The following is a 17,525-nucleotide window of genomic DNA, read 5'->3' on the forward strand; positions in this document are numbered from 1 at the left end:
ATAAATGGGATTTTTACTGTGCATTTGCTTTAATAGTGGCATAAATAAATCACAAGTCTCGTTAATAACGTAAGTCCAGAATACATACAAAACGTTTTTATTGTTACTTCAGACAACTTAGAAAAGCACACGGACAACACAAAAACAAGCTTGTCTTGCCTACAACGTATTTACACCATGCTCTATGTTTTCTGCAAATATTTACATTCAATATGTACATTTAGTGGAATTGAAAAAACACTTGCCACGCTAAGATTTAAGAGCAATAACAATACCACCATCGATAATAACGACAATATATACGTGTGTGCACATATATACACTGCAAAATCTGAAACGACAGATAACAGAAGAACAGATATATAAAAAAGTATAAACTGAGGTGTTATGTGTGGTTATCTTGTGTTTGCTAAACACAGTTCTGATACAGATTTGATGGATGAATACAGAGCAAACAAGTGAAACAAACTAATCATTCATAGAGTAGCAGAGCGCTGATTTCTCACTGCAGAACAAGCCACCGATCAACATCTGCAATCAAATGTGTTCACATCATATCAGCTTCAATATGTGTGTTAACAACTCTTAGGGATTGAAATGCATGGAACATTTTAACAAATAAATAAATAAGTCCTGACCCTCATGTTGTTCCAAACTTGTTTCAATTTCAAGGAATACAAATGGAAATATTTGGAATAATATTCTGTTCGCTTCTATTAATACGATTACGATTATAAAGGATCGTTCACCCAAAACTCACCCTGGTCTGACAACATAAGTGAATGTAACTATTTATATAAAACAGATTAAAGCTTAAGATAATGGGACAATAAATATGCAAAGTAGCATTTATGAAACTCAATCTTAGAATTAAAGTTTGACAATTCTTGTTGCACATTTGAAAATGGCAATGGAGCAAAGATGGCAGACAAAATCTGAAGTTGGATGATATTTTTATCCTCTATTTTTCATGCATATTTCTTCATTTTATCAAAAGTCATGGTCTCTACGAATGTGAATAAAACTGTGGTTTGACTCCCATCATGAAGGCACAAGATGCTCAGTCTGCCGGAGGGAGAACGTATGGAGCCAGATCAGTCTCAAAAATAATACATTTACAATATAGAATTCAAACATGCACGGCACAATACACATTTACAAAAGCCAATTGGTAAATTGACAACACAACTTATAAATATAACACATTTTCTGAAAATCATAAATATTTTCATCAACTGAATTGGAGTTGTGTGTATTTACGAATCATGTATTGAATTTATGAATTGCATTTGTGTATTTACTAATCGTGTTTTGAATTTACAAATTGGATTTGTGTATTTGCGAATCTTGTTTTGAATTTACGAATTGGATTTGTGTATTCACTAATCGTGTTTGGAGTTTTTGAAATGGATTTGTGTATTTACAAATTGAATTTACGAATTGGATTTGTGCATTTACAAATTGTGTTTTGAATTTACGAATTGGATTTGTGTATTTACAAATAGTTTATTGAATTTACGAATTGGATTTTGTATTTAATAAATGTGTTTTGAATTTACGAATTGAATTTATGTACTTACTAATCGTGTTTTGAATTTACGAATTGGATTTGTGTATTTACAAATCGTGTTTTGAATTTACGAATTGGATTTGTGTATTTACTAATCGTGTTTTGAATTTACGAATTGGATTTGTGTATTTACTAATCGTGTTTTGAATTTACGAATTGTATTTGTGTATTTACGAATCGTTTATTGAATTTACGAATTGGATTTTGTATTAATTAAATGTGTTTTGAATTTACGAATTGGATTTATGTATTTACTAATCGTGTTTGGAGTTTTTGAAATGGATTTGTGTATTTACAATTCATTTTTTGAATTTGCGAATTGGATTTGTGCATTTACGAATCGTGTTTTGAATTTACGAATTGAATTTGTGTATTTACTAATCGTGCTTTGAGTTTACAAAATGGATGTGTATTTACAAATCGTTTTTTTAATTTATGAATTGGGTTTTTGTATCACGAATCGTGTTTTGAATTTATGAATTGGATTTGTGTATTTTCGTATTTGTGTTTTGAATTTATGAATTGGGTTTTTGTATTTACGAATCGTGTTTTGAACTTACGAATTGCATTTGTATATTTACGCTTTGTGTATTGAATGTATTAATTAGATTTGTTTTTACGAATCGTGTTTTGAATTTACGAAATAGATTTGTGTATTTATAATCGTGTTTTAAATTTACGAATTGGATTTGTGTATTTACGAATTGGGTTTTAAACTTACAAATTGGATTTTGTAAATGTGACTTGTGTTGTGGACGTAATCATTTGTAAATGTATTGTTTTTGAGACTGATCTGGTTCCATAAAACAAAGCCATTTAGACTTTCAAATATCATCTACATTAAAGCCAGCAAAAGAGGAAGGAAAAAACAAACACGTTTCGGTAATGTGCAGATAAATAAAAAGTTAGTGTTCTTTCATTGTAGCTGCAACAGTATTTTCAAAAAGTACACAAGACAAGTGTGCATTCAGTCTGACATCGTACCTTTTTTCCCTTTTACACACACTGAACACAAAATCAGCATCACATTAATTAAAGCATTGGTACTGTGACTGTAGCATATGGATATTTTCGATTAGCACCTCTTAACGTCTTTTATCTACATCTGCTTTTTCTTGACCACTAGGCTCTCAGCAGACGGACAGCAAAGGTGGACTCTGCCTCTGCTGGCTTTTCTTCAGCAGCTGTATTCGGTTGTGGCAGTAGAATTTAACAGCCCTCCAGTCACGGTGGTTGGTGACCAGAAGAGGGCAGAGCTCCAGGCACCGCTCGCAGTCTGCTTTGGCGGGCACACGCAGCTCCATGATGTTTTGCACCAGGTGGGTCTCGACAGCTGCCCGCTCCGCTTCAGACCAAGGCCGCTTCAGTACACCACGTTTACCTGAGAGTGAGAGGAGAATGCATGTTAATCATTAGTCCTGTACAAACACTACAGAGAGACTCCCATTCCCTCAGGCACACACAAACACACACAGGTTTGTTTTTGTGAATTGCGAGGACGATCCATATGCTTAAAGGTTTTTATACTGTAAAATAGACTGTTTTTTTTTTTTTTTTTAAACAGCCCTACCCCTTACAGGAAATTAGTTTTTATATTACATTTAATAAGCCTTTCGAAAAATGGGGGCATAGGCAGTGTCTACATAAATTACCTTTTCCTTGTGTAATACATATGTCATAGTAATGTTATTATACTGTCCTAATACACTCATTGGACACTTTATTAGGTACACCTTTCCAACTGCTCGTTAACGCAAATTTCTAATCAGTCAATCATATGGCAGCAACTCAATGCATTTAGGCATGTAGACATACATGGTCAAGACGAACTGCTACAGTTCAAACCGAGCATCAGAATGGGGACGAAAGGTGATTTAAGTGACTTTGAATGTGGCATGGTTGTTGGTGCCAGGCGGGCTAGTCTGAGTATTTCAGAAACTGCTGATCTACTGGGATCTTCATGCACAACCATCTCTAGGGTTTACAGAGAATGGTCAGAGAAAGAGAAAATATCCAGTGTGCAGCAGTTCTGTGGGCGCAAATGCCTTGTTGAGGTCAGAGGAGAATGGCCAGACTGGTTCCAGCTCAACTCAAATAACCACTCACTACAACCGTGGTATGCAGATTATAATCTCTGAACGCACAACCATCCAACCTTGAGGCAGATAAGCTACAGCAGCAGAAGATCACACCAGGTGCCACTCCTGTCATCTAAGAACAGGAAATTTGCACAGGCTTATCAAAATTAGACAATAGAAGATTGGAATGGACAATAGAAAATTAGACAATAGATCGCCTGGTCTGATGAGTGTCGTTTTCTGCTGCATCATTCAGATGGTAGGGTCAGATTTTGGCATCAACAAAAAAAAAGAAATGAAAGTAGAGTAGATCCATCAAGCCTTGTATCAATGGTTTAGGCTAGTGGTGGTGGTGTAATGGTGTGGAGGATATTTTCTTGGCACATTTTGGGCCCTTTAGTACCAATTGCGCATTGTGTCACTGCCACAGCCTACCCACAGTGTACCCATCATCTGATGGCTACCTACAGCAGGATACGCAGCAAGCCATAAAGCGTGAATCTTCTCAGGCTGGTTTCTTGAACATGACAATTAGTTCACTGTACTCAAACGGCCTCCACAGTCAATTGGGATGTGGTGGAACGAGAAATCCACATCATGGATGTGCAGCTGACAAATCTGCAGCAACTGTATGATGCTGTCATGTCAATATGTATTAAAATCTTTGAGGAATGTTTCCAGTACCTTGTTAAATCTATGCCACAAAGGATTAAGGCCGTTCTGAAGGCAAAAGGGGGTCCAACCCGGTACTAGTAAGGTGTACCTAATAAATTGGCCGATGAGTGTATATGTCACAAAAGAAATGCACACACACACACATATATCTACACGCTTACTCCTTCACAGTCTTACAATCCTACTCACTGACACACACCTTGCTCACACCCACACATACACAAACACACACACACACACACACACACACACACACACACACACACACACACACACACACACACATACACTCATAAACACTTTTACACTAAGATAAATGAGCAATAGCTGTGCTGTGTTTGAAGATGGCCTGGGTAAAAATCAAAATTTTGGTTCAAAACTAAATATGTAAATGTGACCGTCAAAATGTTCCTGCTTACATTTTAACAAAGCATTAATAGTTGTATTGAGATAAACATCTCCTTCGCACATCTTCATGATATCCATTCTGCAGTGAACATTCATTAAAGAATTACTGCTTTACATGATGGCGCATGCAATTTCCCATTAGTCATACATGTAAGAGATTTTTTTTCATGTTAATAAACCTAAAACTTATTTGATGTTGTTGATGAGACATTAACTGAATTATGAATCATACTGTACTGGAATGTATATATGTATGAATATATGAATCCATGACTGACAAATATCTATTTGTTAAAATGACGTGCATTTGCAATTAGATTATCTAACAAGCCTCTTTAGTACAACCATTATTTTTGATGCTAGATTTAATGTCTAAAAAACTAGCATTAAAAGTCTGTCCACCATGGTCAGACGTGGTCACCATGGCTACAGAGAACAGCAACATATCCAATCGTTCTCATTAAAGAAATATCTCTCATTATAAAAGGACGATGCATTAACTGGAGACACACGAGAATATGTTGAACCCATAAATGTTGGTTTGTTTTGTTTTGTGAGAGATGAATTTAACCTGGTGTTTGTTCTTCCATATTCTTAATGAGTGAAGCTGCATCTCTCAGAAGATGGTTGCACTTGTTGGGCATCAAAATCCGTTTCTTTTAACGTGTAATTCATTAACGAGTTTTAACTGATACATGAATTAGACGTTCAAACATCAGTGTAGTGTGGAACTGAGGTATACAAATGAACACTGCCACATTGTGTAAGACATTCATAAGATCAGACTCACCAGGCTTGGACTGTCCTGAGGACCTTTTGCGTCCCGTTGAGTGTGAGGAACTGCCGTTCATCTTCTTGGAGCGAGGGGATTTGCTGTTGCCAGTGGTTTTCTTCATCATAGTGGTGGCTGCAGGAGCTTCTGGTTTCTCTTTGCCCTGCTCAGCATCAGACTCGTCTGACAGCGAGTCTGCAGAGTTTCCTGACAACACTGAAAGAGGTGGGTGGGTAAGTAAAACTGATGTTTCCAATTCTCCTTACTTAGACCTGTCACATGCACAACGCAACAAACTCACTCACCATCTAACTCTAGACAGATGTGATGTAAACTCATTCCTCGGAACAGGACGCCGTCTCTCTCTCCACATAGTACCACCCGACCAATCAGGCCCATCAACCCAGGGTCCTGGCCAATGGTTGCACAGCTTTGAGTCACGTGATATTCCTTCTCCAAGAAGCTTTCCAATCTCTTTATGGCAGCCCCGCGTTGGCTTTCCTCCTCGCCCTCACTTAGCAGCAGCAGCTGTGTAAGTATTGCCACCTGCCTGCGAACACGTGTCTGCGTCAGTGCCCGCGGGTGCCGTGACCCACTGGACCGAGCCAGGCTGCGGAGTAAGTCTGTCCCGCGAAGAGGAGTGGCTGGCGAATGAAACGGTCGGGCGAACACATATGGGTTCTGTGGATCGATTCCCACACCTGCACGAGTCTGCAAAAGCATCTCCAGACAGGCTTCTGAATGCGGTGGGAGGATGAGGGGTTGCACGCGGCCACGTTTCCCTTGGACTCCGACACGAGGAAGATGGGGTAGGACCATCCGCTCGAAAGGTGATAGCGAGGCCTCAAGTGGAGTTACAGCTGGCGGGGAAACTGAAGAGCCAGGGACGACCTGTGTAATGCGGGCCTGGTACTCGGTGATGGTGAGTTTGGAGACTTCGCATTCACGCCGGCGGTTGTAAAGGATGAGAAGAGCCAGGCTGGAGTGACAGAGGAGACGCCAAGCCTCGGCCGACTGTAGGGAGCGGGACAGAGAGATGAAAGCGGAGTGCTGAAGCCGCCGCAGGTATAACACCAGAGAAGAGAGGGAGGAAAGAAGCGGGATCATGTGGGGACGACTTGAACTGTAAAAACCAAAAAAAAAGATGAGTTCCATGAGTGCATTTATATATATATATATATATATATATATATATATATATATATATATATATATATATATATAAAAGCAGATTAATAGAAGAATATATGTGTATTTGGCATGCAGTCCAAGGGAAGAACTCCGAGCTTGGGCTTTAGCCTGAACCCAGAATACTTGTCAGTTTCTACGATGCTAATAATTGAGAAAGAAGAGTTGGGGTGGTCAAGGGATGCTAAAAAACTGTTGACAGAGGTGAGTCAACTGTACATACACCTCTTATCATGCTAGTAATGGGTTAAATACCAGAACCTGCTCCTCTTAAACGCAGTTAATAAGACTTTGATTCTGATTGGTCAGTCGCCAAATTTTAAGGCATAGGTCTCAAACTGGATTCCTGGAGGGCTGCAGCTCTGCACAGTTTCTAATCAAACACAGTTGATCCAACTAATCAAGGTGTTCAAGACTACTAGAGACTATTAAGCAGGTGTGAGTTGAAGGTAGTTGGAGCTAAACAGTGCAGAGCTGCGGCCCTTCAGGAACTGAGTTTAAGACCACTGTTCTAAGGTATGTTATTCCAAGATAACAACGCCTAAACAACATAGGCTCATGCGGGTACTTTAAATCATCTTGACTGTCAATGAATACGTTCACATTTATATATATATATATATATATATATATATATATATATATATATATATATATATATATATATATATATGTATTGAGTCTAAATAATACATACGTTAGGGAATTCTTCATTTAGTCATTTTATTTATCATATTTGCCTTTACTTAAATAATTAAGTATTACTGCTCAGAACAGTGTATAATTTACGTTTTAAATGGCTCAGCTATTTGTCTGTCTGACAATAAGCCGGTCAGGCTTTATTCAGTGACCTGCCTGCACATACTTTGTCCTTAACATATTGATGCCTGATGTACACTGCTCGATCAACTGAAAATGACTAACCTTAATAGATCGAGCTTATCCTCAGCTCCGCTTTCTTCTTCTCTTCCTCCATTGTCTTCTCCCTCTTGTTTTGAAGGTTCTGACTCCTTCATCTGGTCCTCGAACACTGGATCTGGCACGGTCTCTTTAGTCTTCTCAAATATCTCTACCTCCTCTTTCTCCTTTTTCATTTTTCGTCCTCCTTTTTTAGCAGAAGAACCTGGTGTAGGTGGGCTTCTCTTTAAAACAGATACTGGAACGCCTCCTCTCCTGGGTGGAGTAGTCGGAGCTGGGGTGGGACTTTTGCGATTAGGGCTAGCGAGAGCAGAGCTTTTTCTAACTGGAGATAAAGATGAAGAGGGATGTGATCGTGGTGATCCCACTACCACACCTGCTGCTTGGGTGCCCTGGGGATGTTTGCTGGTTGATGGGAGAGGTGACTGTGCAGAAGGAGGGGTACCAGAGGCCCTTGCCTGCTCCAGGACAATGTGCACGTTCGGCAGGTGGGAGTGATGTTTTTCCACATGGCGTGGGAGACATCGAAAGTGACGGCCACAGTAAATACAGCGCTGTTTTTGTGCCACGGTGCTTTGCCCACGACCCACTGACACACTGACACTCTTAGCCGGAATTCCTGCAGGCGTCGGGCTCTTAAACACAGGTCTGGAGGGAGCAGTGGGCTGCAGCGGGGAGGTCGGAACAGAGTGTGGAAATGAAGCAGGATGGCTGGAGGGTTGCTGAGATGCTTTTCTCTTGGCTTGAGCAGCCGGAGACGAGAGGGATTTGTGCTTTTTACGGCGGTGAGGGGTTCGTGTACGGGTCTTTCCGTTGCCATTATCTGAGTCTGAATCGCTGGGCTCAGAGTGAGAGGAGGAAGGAGAGAGGGACCAGGAAGGTGTGAGGTATTTTGTCACAGTAAGAGAGAGTGGAACTGGGCTGGACTCTTCCTCCTGTGAGCGAGAAAAATACAAAAAGAGTAAATAATCCAGAAAACACTTAATACAGGCATTTAACACCTCTCCAGACAGTGTTGAGCCATGTAATATGACAAATGGAGATGTTTACTGAAAAAAGAAAAACATTGCACACAAACAAATGACACCTCAAAACTGAAATCATCTTTAAAAGGGAAGAGATTTCAGACCAGATGAAATTTTATAAAATATGACAAGGCAGCCTAAAATAATGCCTAAAGAATTAGGAGACCAATGAAAGGAGGCGGGGTGACATAATGGCTCAGTGCATAGCACTGTCGCCTCACAGCAAGAAGGTCGCTGGTTTGAGTCCCGACTAGATCAGTTGGCATTTCTGTGTGGAGTTTAAATGTTCTCCCTGTGTTGGTGTGGGTTTCCTCCGGGTGCTCCAGTTTTCCCCACAAGTCTAATGTGGGGAATGACTTCATTGGTTGATTGATTCCAGGAAGAACATTTAAAACAAATTTAATTAAACAAGCATGCCTGAGATTACTGGATGCATCTGTGGGAGTTGTTAGTGTGCAGTGCCTGTGTTTATGCTTGTAGCACGTTTACACTGATGGCCAGGGGCACAGCAATCATTTCAGGAGTGAGGAGGACAAGAAATTCAGCATGAGGTCTGAAAGTGACGGTTGCTTGGTAACTGGGCGTGTCATCAGTCATTAGTTGTGAAAATGAAACATACTGTGTGTATATATATATATATATATATATATATATATATATATATATATGTAAATTTACCTTTTTAACGTGGTTCTCCTGGTCCGAGCTACAATCAAAGCTACTGGGAGGCACAGTGCCATGAAAACCCTGAAAATGGAGAGTTACAAAAAGGGTATCAATTAGAAAAAATGTCAATCATCAGAGTGAGCCACACAGTCAGACCTGCGCACAAATGAATTAAATACCACACATGGAAAGTCATTTTGTAAACAGTCAACAATTTGCATTTTATTAGAATCATAAATGTCAATAAGTAGTACGCGTTTATGGCCATTTGCACTATCAAAAGGTACCAAAAAGCAAGCTGTACCATACCACTTTTTGGATACCCTTTCGAAAGGGTACCTAGCACAACAAAAGGGTACCAGAAGGCAGAGCTAGACGCGCAGCTGAACGCTATTGGTTTGTTATGTATGGTAATCCGTAGTTGTTTACAAGGCCATCTAAAGTGCGAGCGGTTTTGTTTTCTCGCGTGAGCTCGCTGCTCTGCGCTATATTTGAATAACAAACTTCTTGAGCTGATGATACTGACGTGCATGAGATAATTGAAGTGCTTCTGACATCCGATCCTTTCAGAAACGCGAGACTGACGTGTGAAAAAACAAAGGAGAAGCCTGAAAAAACAAACCAGCAAATTTCTTCTTTCAGCAAATTTCTTCTTCTTCAAATTTTTTCTTTCAGCAAAAACAACTTAAAACATGAAAACGCTGCTATGTTTAACTATTTTCATCACCATTTGGACTATTATGAAGTTGGAATGACTGAATTACTTTCTAACAAGAGGTTACATGTGCTGGCGAAGACACAGATGAGGGGTTTGCACTGTGGGCTATATGTTGTGTGTTGTTTTGGACCCAAATAAGGACTAAATGTGTCCTGAGTATAGTTTTTATGTAATTGATAAAATATCAGAGACTGTAAGGGGCTGTATGTGTTCATATGTGTTGCATTTATTTATTTATTTAATTTTTTTATTTTATGTAATCACAGACATTACAGTAGGCTATTTTGCATATCATTGATCTGTGGATATAATCAGATCATTTTCATAGAATATAGTATTGAACACTATTTATGTGTATAAAGCGTATGTATTGTGAGAAGTTCTTCTCATAAGATATGTGAACGACCCATACAGCTTTAAGGCTTATTCACACCAGGACGCTTTACATTTGCGTTTATTGCAGCATTTTTGAGACATTTTTCTGCATTCAAACCCAAGCGATTTTCACTGGCGTCGAGCAGAAGTGTACGCAAAATCACTGCTTGACGTTAGATGGCACTTAATGAAAAACAGAAAGACCCCGGAGCAAAGGGTGGCACTGCACAACTTTAAACTTCTGACACCTGCTTGTAACACAGAAGAAGAAGAGAGAAAGTTGACACGCTTATTGTTAGTTACTGGTGATTAAAACAAGCATGGATGGTTCAAGTAGCAGCTCCAGCTCTAGCGATGAAGAAATGATTATTTTTCACCAGTGCAATAAGCAGCTCCACGTTCTAATCACCTCTGGGCATCTTCTTCAATGTGCGCTCGCATTGACAGTTTTGCACTTGAGCACCTCCAAGTGCTGTTTACAATAACTTCAGCAGCTCTGTGCACATGAACAAAAGTGCCAATCTGATTGGTGGAGAAGGTTGTGACGTGGCGTCACAACAAAAAACGAGCATGAGGTGTTTCCTTAAAAATTACGCTTTTATGCCTGTCATTTTGCGTGTTGGTGTGCACGATCACACTGACGCCTTTTATTTAGTCACGAGGCGTTAAACGTCGACGGAAAACGCGATCAAAGAGTGTCCTGGTGTGACCGGGCCTTTACTTTGACATTTCCTTGAATGATGACTGCAATTTCCTATCATACACCATGCCTACCAAAAAGGTACCATAGGTACCCTTTTGGCAGTGGAAACGCAAGCCTGATAAAGGGGACCTGTACTGTACCCCTCAATGGAAACAGGCCATAAGAGCAAAAAGGTGAGGTCAATGAGGCTATTGTCATGGTTACACTTACCAAAGCGTTTTCTCCCCACTCAGTCAAACTGTAATCCACAGTGATCTCCTCCCCTTTAGTGATGTCGCGGATCGCTATGACGATCAGTCGCACTTGATTTCCACAGTGCACTTCACGAATGCGGCAGTTTGGTGGTGGGGGGTACGAGACAGACCCTCTTCCTCCACTGGAGCCCTCCTCGCTCAGACTGCAAGAGGAAGACTAGATCAGATACAGTAGACTGATACAGATAACCACATCACAGCAGGGAAATCTAGCATGGTTTCATTCTAATGCAAGTCCTGTGCTGCAGTCATCCTGTCTTACACTCACACCTTACTTCATTACCATTAATAATACATCATCTCGAGTGGCCAATCCGAATGCGAACACACTGCATTACTACAAACGGGATTTAAAACCTGAATCACAAACAGGTTGTTTACCGTCAGCTGCTGCCACTTTGAGTATGCTAACTTATACTACTCTGATGAACCATGCATACTTAAATATTAATCTGAAGATTAACCATCAGCGCTGAAGCTCATGTAAGTCTGGCGTGCATTCCTAAACAGGACCAGCATTTTACACAAATATAGAACACACAGTTGTTCCACACACCAGCCATTTTATTAAATATATAAATAAAACATATATTTCTGTCTGCGCTTATGACTAAATATAGCGATAAACAGACAAAAACACACACACTACAAGCTCAGATATACAGTGTGATGAACACACACAGATATCTTTGCAGGGATCTGCTGTTTCTATACTGACCTAATCAGAATTTCTATCCACTAAACCCAGCAACCTTTTGCATTGTTAGACTATAAGTAATTTAATTGTTAGACTTTAAATAATTGTTAGAATTATTTGTTATAAAATGATCAGGTTTTAGTGTCCTTGTGGCGACATTTGGTCCTTTAAATACAAGTTCACACACACACACTCACACACATTCCCTCACTAGCCCAAAGATAATAAACACGTTGCAATAAACAGACACAGATACACACAGCTTGCATTCCAGTAATCCCCCACCTTCATGTACACACAAGAGTATCTCTCAACAACACAACAAACACAATTACTCGCTATCTTCTCCTAGCATGCGCGAACACACACACAGACACACACACATATATATACACTCACAGATGTGCAGTATCTCTATTCAGACCACACACACACACTCAGTCACTCACCAAAGCTGAGCAGATTGTGTTTCATAGTATGGTCCATCAGCAGCAGGAACTTTGTGTTTGTCCTCATGACCATCACCTGAAACACATTAACAGTGCTTCAAATTATAGATCTTTACATACTCATGCTGTTGCTAAAACATATTTTGCGTGCTCCAACATCTTCTGTCATGTTGTTAGCTTGGTTGAGTTATGAAACAGTGATCAAGCCGTAGAAAACAGGCATTCCTATTTTGGCTATAGTTTCATGATCATAACATATCCAACTAAATTAAAGCATTCTGGGAAATGAAGTGTTCTTTCAACATGGCCCACTTTTTTATTGCCTTTTAAAATTAAGAAGTCATTTTGGTTTAGTTTTTATCATTTAATTTAGGTAATTATTCAAAATTTGCTCAAAATTCATCCTGTGCAAACCATTTAGGAACTAGATACAGTGTTACCATGGAAACAGTATGTTAAGCAGACTCCTCCCCCTGGTGGGCAGTCCCATGTTTCATTTGCAGTCACATTGTTAGTTTGGTCTCTTTATTGTTGCCATTGTGAATGCCACATTACGCCTGTTTCACACCGCAAGCACAAGCATTGCGTGCGCAGCGCGTATGGAGAGCAGAAGCAGCGCGCAGGCATTTGCCTTTTACCGACTGCGTCTGCAGCGCACAGCTCATCGGCAGCTGCTGCACAGATCAATCTATCTTGTTCTTTTCTATCTAGTTACCTATCGATCGATAAATACAAATTTTAAAAACTTTTCATCTGCACCAAGGCCCTCCTATGCTGTTGCCTTAACCCACGAGTCTTTATTTGACAAATTATATAGATCATACAGTACTGTATGCTTCTCAATCTCTATGAGGAGTGTCATTTATGTCTTTCAGGTGCTCTCGGCCAAGACAATCGCCTGTGATATCATGTCATTTTGTTTTTGATTGTCAGGATAATGTAGGCCTATAGTTATAATAATATTTATACAATATAGTTATAATGATATTTATACATGATCAAACTCAACTGTGCAACTTACTAAGCAAAAATAATTCTGACGTTGTTTTAAATTTGGTTTTGTAGTTCAGGCCCAAATAAATATTTGTTGCAATTGTTTAAGTTCATTTGATTGATTATATAAAATCAGTTGATATTATCGATGCATTTATTGGGTAAAATTACTACCTTTTACTGTCATTCAATGTGTCTTTGGTCATTATCAATGGACTGTCCCTTTAATTGAGCGTGAGCCAGCACCAAAACTATTGTGGCACTGCTGCTTTAACGACGCTCATGCCTCGCGCTGACCTGTACTGTTTTCGTGGCAAAGACAAAAGGAATTAATTATTAGAAATTAGTTAATAAAACTATAATAGTTAGTGATGGTGAAATGAAGCTTTCTGAACTATTGAAGCGTTCGAAGCGTTCTAAAAAAAAGTTTGTTACTCGAAAGTTTCCAAATCAGAGCTTGATGACAACCTCTGATGGTTAAAGTGTGGGAAAGTGTTGTGTTCAAAAATATCAAACATTTAAAACTGACCAACTTATTAATGTAGTAATACAACAATACTAATATAAACAAATTACTCAATTACTGTAGTTTTTTGCAGTAAATGTACGCTACATTACAGCACAGATGACTGTAGTAAAATCCAAGGTATTCAAAAGTGTTTACATTTATCGTATTCCAACTGGTCCAACATCCACCCACTTGTTCCAAGCAGGGATCGAACTGGTGATTCCTTCATGGAATGCGTTGTCTCTAAAGGCTTGTTTATACTTCTCCATCGAGTGATCGGTGTGACCCACGGCGCCTGCCTTGCGCGATGCCGTGCATTTATAATTATGCATGCTGTTTGTGTTGCTCTGCAATAACACTTCCGAAGCGGTAGCTGGCAATAAAGTTTTTATGTTCCTCTGTTAAGTTTCTTCATGGGTGCTTTGGTTTTTAACATCTTAATATACAAGAAGCTAAAAGCTCATTTTGAGGTGGGAATTGGCAGACGTGCAACAACTTTAATCATATGGTAAACACAAAACAAAACTTTGGAGCTCCTTCACAGGACTCAACACTTGTAAACACTCGCTCCAATGGGTTTGCACGGCTCATGGTCCCGCCCACACTTGTCAGTGGTATCAAGCAGACCAATCACAGAGCTTGCACTACGTGCCGCTATATATTTTTTTTAGAAGTGCGTGTCAGCCACAGTGATGGCTATGCGACTGCTTGAAGACATATGTGTGTGCTTGACGCAGAAGTATAAATCAGCCCTGAGGAGGCTATGGGAATGAGGCTATTTGCGCTGCCCTAGCCAGCTGGCCTCCGTTACACACTATACTACAATATGCAGTGGCCTTTTTAAAAAATTGTTGTAAATAACACAATAATACTTGTATTTTAGTTCAATTACTGGTGCGTGGGACCAGTGCAGTGATTTGAAACAGCAAGCGACGACTAATCTCTTGCTATTCACTTTACTAACCCACGGGGGTGTTTAAAACTTTGAATCAAAATTCGAAGCAGCCGAGATGAAGCTTCGAACGTCACTGATCATGTGATTATGGCAAAACGAATCAAGCGCTAGTGCACTGCTTCACTGCAAGAAAATCTTTTTTTTCACTAATTATGTTTAAATATGTGTTGAAAACAATCTTCTCATTATTAAACATCAAATATTTGAAAAAAAAAAAAACTACAGGAGGGCTAATAATGTTGTCTTTAACTGTTTAAATTAAAGTAACAAACTGAACAGTACACACACATGCACACTTTACCTTTCTCTGGTCCATAGCTGTTCTCAGACATGCTCTCCTCATCCTCTGCGGCGAAGACTCTGTCGCACACCTTCACCGGTGTCCCTTTCCTTTTCCTCCCACAGCCACGTCTGCAAAACACACACATCTTCACATTAAACAGACAGCCTTACCAACTCAATCAGCACCAAAACATAAATCACAATTGTCAATCAATACCAGGGACTCGTCAGTGGATCAATGGAAATCAGCACAAATCGCATTAAATCTTACTTCTAGAGTGAAGCATAAAACCGGTTTAATTAAGACTCATTTAAAGTAGCTGTGCCTCCAACAATACTGCATATGCAGTCATTCTGCTGCAACTTCACTGAAGGACGCCTGTCAACTGATCTGAACTGTGATGTGTCAAGCACATCAGAAATATAATGCAATGCTCACTCTAGCAAACGCCACTAATTAATCCACTGTGAATTCATCCTGTTCCTCATGAAGATGAATCAAGTTCGGTGGAATCTGTATAAATAAACAGAACACTGATCTAGAGCCAGTTCTACTCCAAATCTATAATCCTTAAAAGCTTCAACAGAGAGTAACTGACCAGATTAGAGTGTGTGAGCTGCCGTTAATAGAGCTGTGTATGAAAGCCAGAGCTCCGTTTTCCACAGATGCAACTGTGAATGCTTAATTAGAGCAATGTAGAGATGTGCAGTCTCTTGGTTACAGATGTGTTCAGTGTGTGTGTGTGTGTGTGTGTGTGTGTGTGTGTGTGTGCATGTGCCTGACGTATTCACTGAGCTGTGATAAGACTCAGTCTTGCCGACTGGATATTGATCTGGCCGACCCTCCATCTGGACCCAAGAGCATATGTGTGTGTGCGTGCGTGTGTGTGTGTGTGTGTGTGTTTGCGTGCATGCAGGCAGACGGATTCATCCGTTCATCCTTCAATCCTCCATTTCAGGTCAGCTTTACATATAGATGATCACACATGTCTATGGAAATTAATCAAAGTAGGGCAGAAATAAACTGATGTTAATGAAACAGGGATAGTACAGACTATGCAGTGGTCTGTTTTGATTTCAGCACACAACATATTCAAAATGTGTCTTTCCAAATCACTTCAAAATAGCTAAAAATAAAAAAATTAACAATTAGATGTGACCTAGAATTTTGAGACAGCAGTGTATGTTTGAGACTTTATTTAAACCTCTTCCAGCCTTATTTTAATTTGTGTATGAATGTCTATTGTGTCATGAACACCGAGGAGGATTCAGAAATAAGATTTTTGATGATTTTTTTACATGATAAATTACGGTTTTAAAAATATGACAGGAAAAAAATACTTAGTTGCAGCGCCTAAAAGAATATTGTTCATAATTTGGAGAGAACATTTCCAGAACGTTCAAGTTTAGTTGAATTATTTGCAAGTAAAGTCACAGCAGTACCAGACTTTATCCCACTTTAAGTCACATTCATACAAAAGCGTGAAAACCAGACACACGAGCTCACTCTGAGCAGTTGTATCTTCATCTATTGTCTTCTGTGTACCAAAGTTCAAGTGTGACTTACTCTAACCTTTGAATTTGCATGATGAAGAGCATTTGGCCAGTAAAGCACCGATTCCCAAGATTTTTGACTCTAAACTCCCCCTCTGTCTCTACTCAATACTCAAATGCCCTCTTCAGTACTGGTGCACTCAAAATAAACTAAAATATGTGATTGATAAAACATGTCAGTATATTGTTTGGTATCTTTATTTTTAGTGTTCAGAATTTTTAATTACCTTGAATTAAACTTTTGTTTAATTTTCTTTAAATGAAAAATTTCACACTTTGTGGAATTTTCCTCCACATTCAAAGAAACACGCTACAGGTGAATTGAATAAACTACATTGTCCGTAGTGTTTGTGTGTGACTGAGTGTTTATGGATGTTTCCAGTATTGGTTTTTTTTCATGATGTGAAGAACACTTTAGCCATCTGAAGAACCCTTTTCTGCTATAAAGCACCTTTTGTGACATTAAATGCACTGAGGACATTAAAGGTTCTTCATGGAACGATTAATGCCATTAAAATGGACACTTAGTTTTACCACTTTTTAATCTATTCAGCTGAGCTCTGAGTCTGGTGAGGGCAGTTTAACGTTATTTAGAATGAATGAATCAGAAAACATCTATTTCACAGAATAAAGCCTTTTAGTCTTACACAAAAGCCCTCTCTCGGTGGTTGCACCACCTTGTGGCTGAATAACATGCTTTGCATCGAGCTGATGGCTGTCCCGGCTGTTTTCCATGA

General features: G+C 39.4%; 1 protein-coding gene across 8 annotated transcripts in view; it reads right to left on the bottom strand.

Moving 5' to 3' along the window:
• Window positions 1–81: 81 nt before the first annotated feature.
• The window catches only part of si:dkey-117m1.4, a 31,986-nt gene continuing 14,542 nt past the window's right edge, over window positions 82–17,525 (bottom strand). For 2 of the 8 annotated variants that reach the window (XR_015476765.1, XR_015476768.1), the window contains exons 2-11: window positions 15,254–15,363; window positions 12,497–12,572; window positions 11,307–11,493; window positions 9,313–9,381; window positions 7,616–8,544; window positions 5,809–6,626; window positions 5,522–5,719; window positions 1,867–2,951; window positions 1,500–1,824; window positions 82–1,382 (exon numbers count right to left, since the gene is read on the bottom strand). Coding sequence is in view for 2 of the 8 variants with exons in the window: in XM_087237388.1 (XP_087093514.1) it covers window positions 2,701–2,951; window positions 5,522–5,719; window positions 5,809–6,626; window positions 7,616–8,544; window positions 9,313–9,381; window positions 11,307–11,493; window positions 12,497–12,572; window positions 15,254–15,363 (2,638 nt within the window). In the remaining 6 variants the exon portion in view is untranslated. Of the gene's footprint in view, window positions 2,952–5,521; window positions 5,720–5,808; window positions 6,627–7,615; window positions 8,545–9,312; window positions 9,382–11,306; window positions 11,494–12,496; window positions 12,573–15,253; window positions 15,364–17,525 lie in introns of all 8 variants that reach the window. The other 6 variants (XR_015476766.1, XR_015476770.1, XR_015476767.1 and 3 more) reach the window with 3 other exon arrangements.

This window comes from Danio rerio, chromosome 1, assembly GCF_052040795.2.
Source record: "Danio rerio strain M-AB ecotype USA chromosome 1, GRCz13ab, whole genome shotgun sequence".
NCBI lineage: Eukaryota > Metazoa > Chordata > Actinopteri > Cypriniformes > Danionidae > Danio > Danio rerio.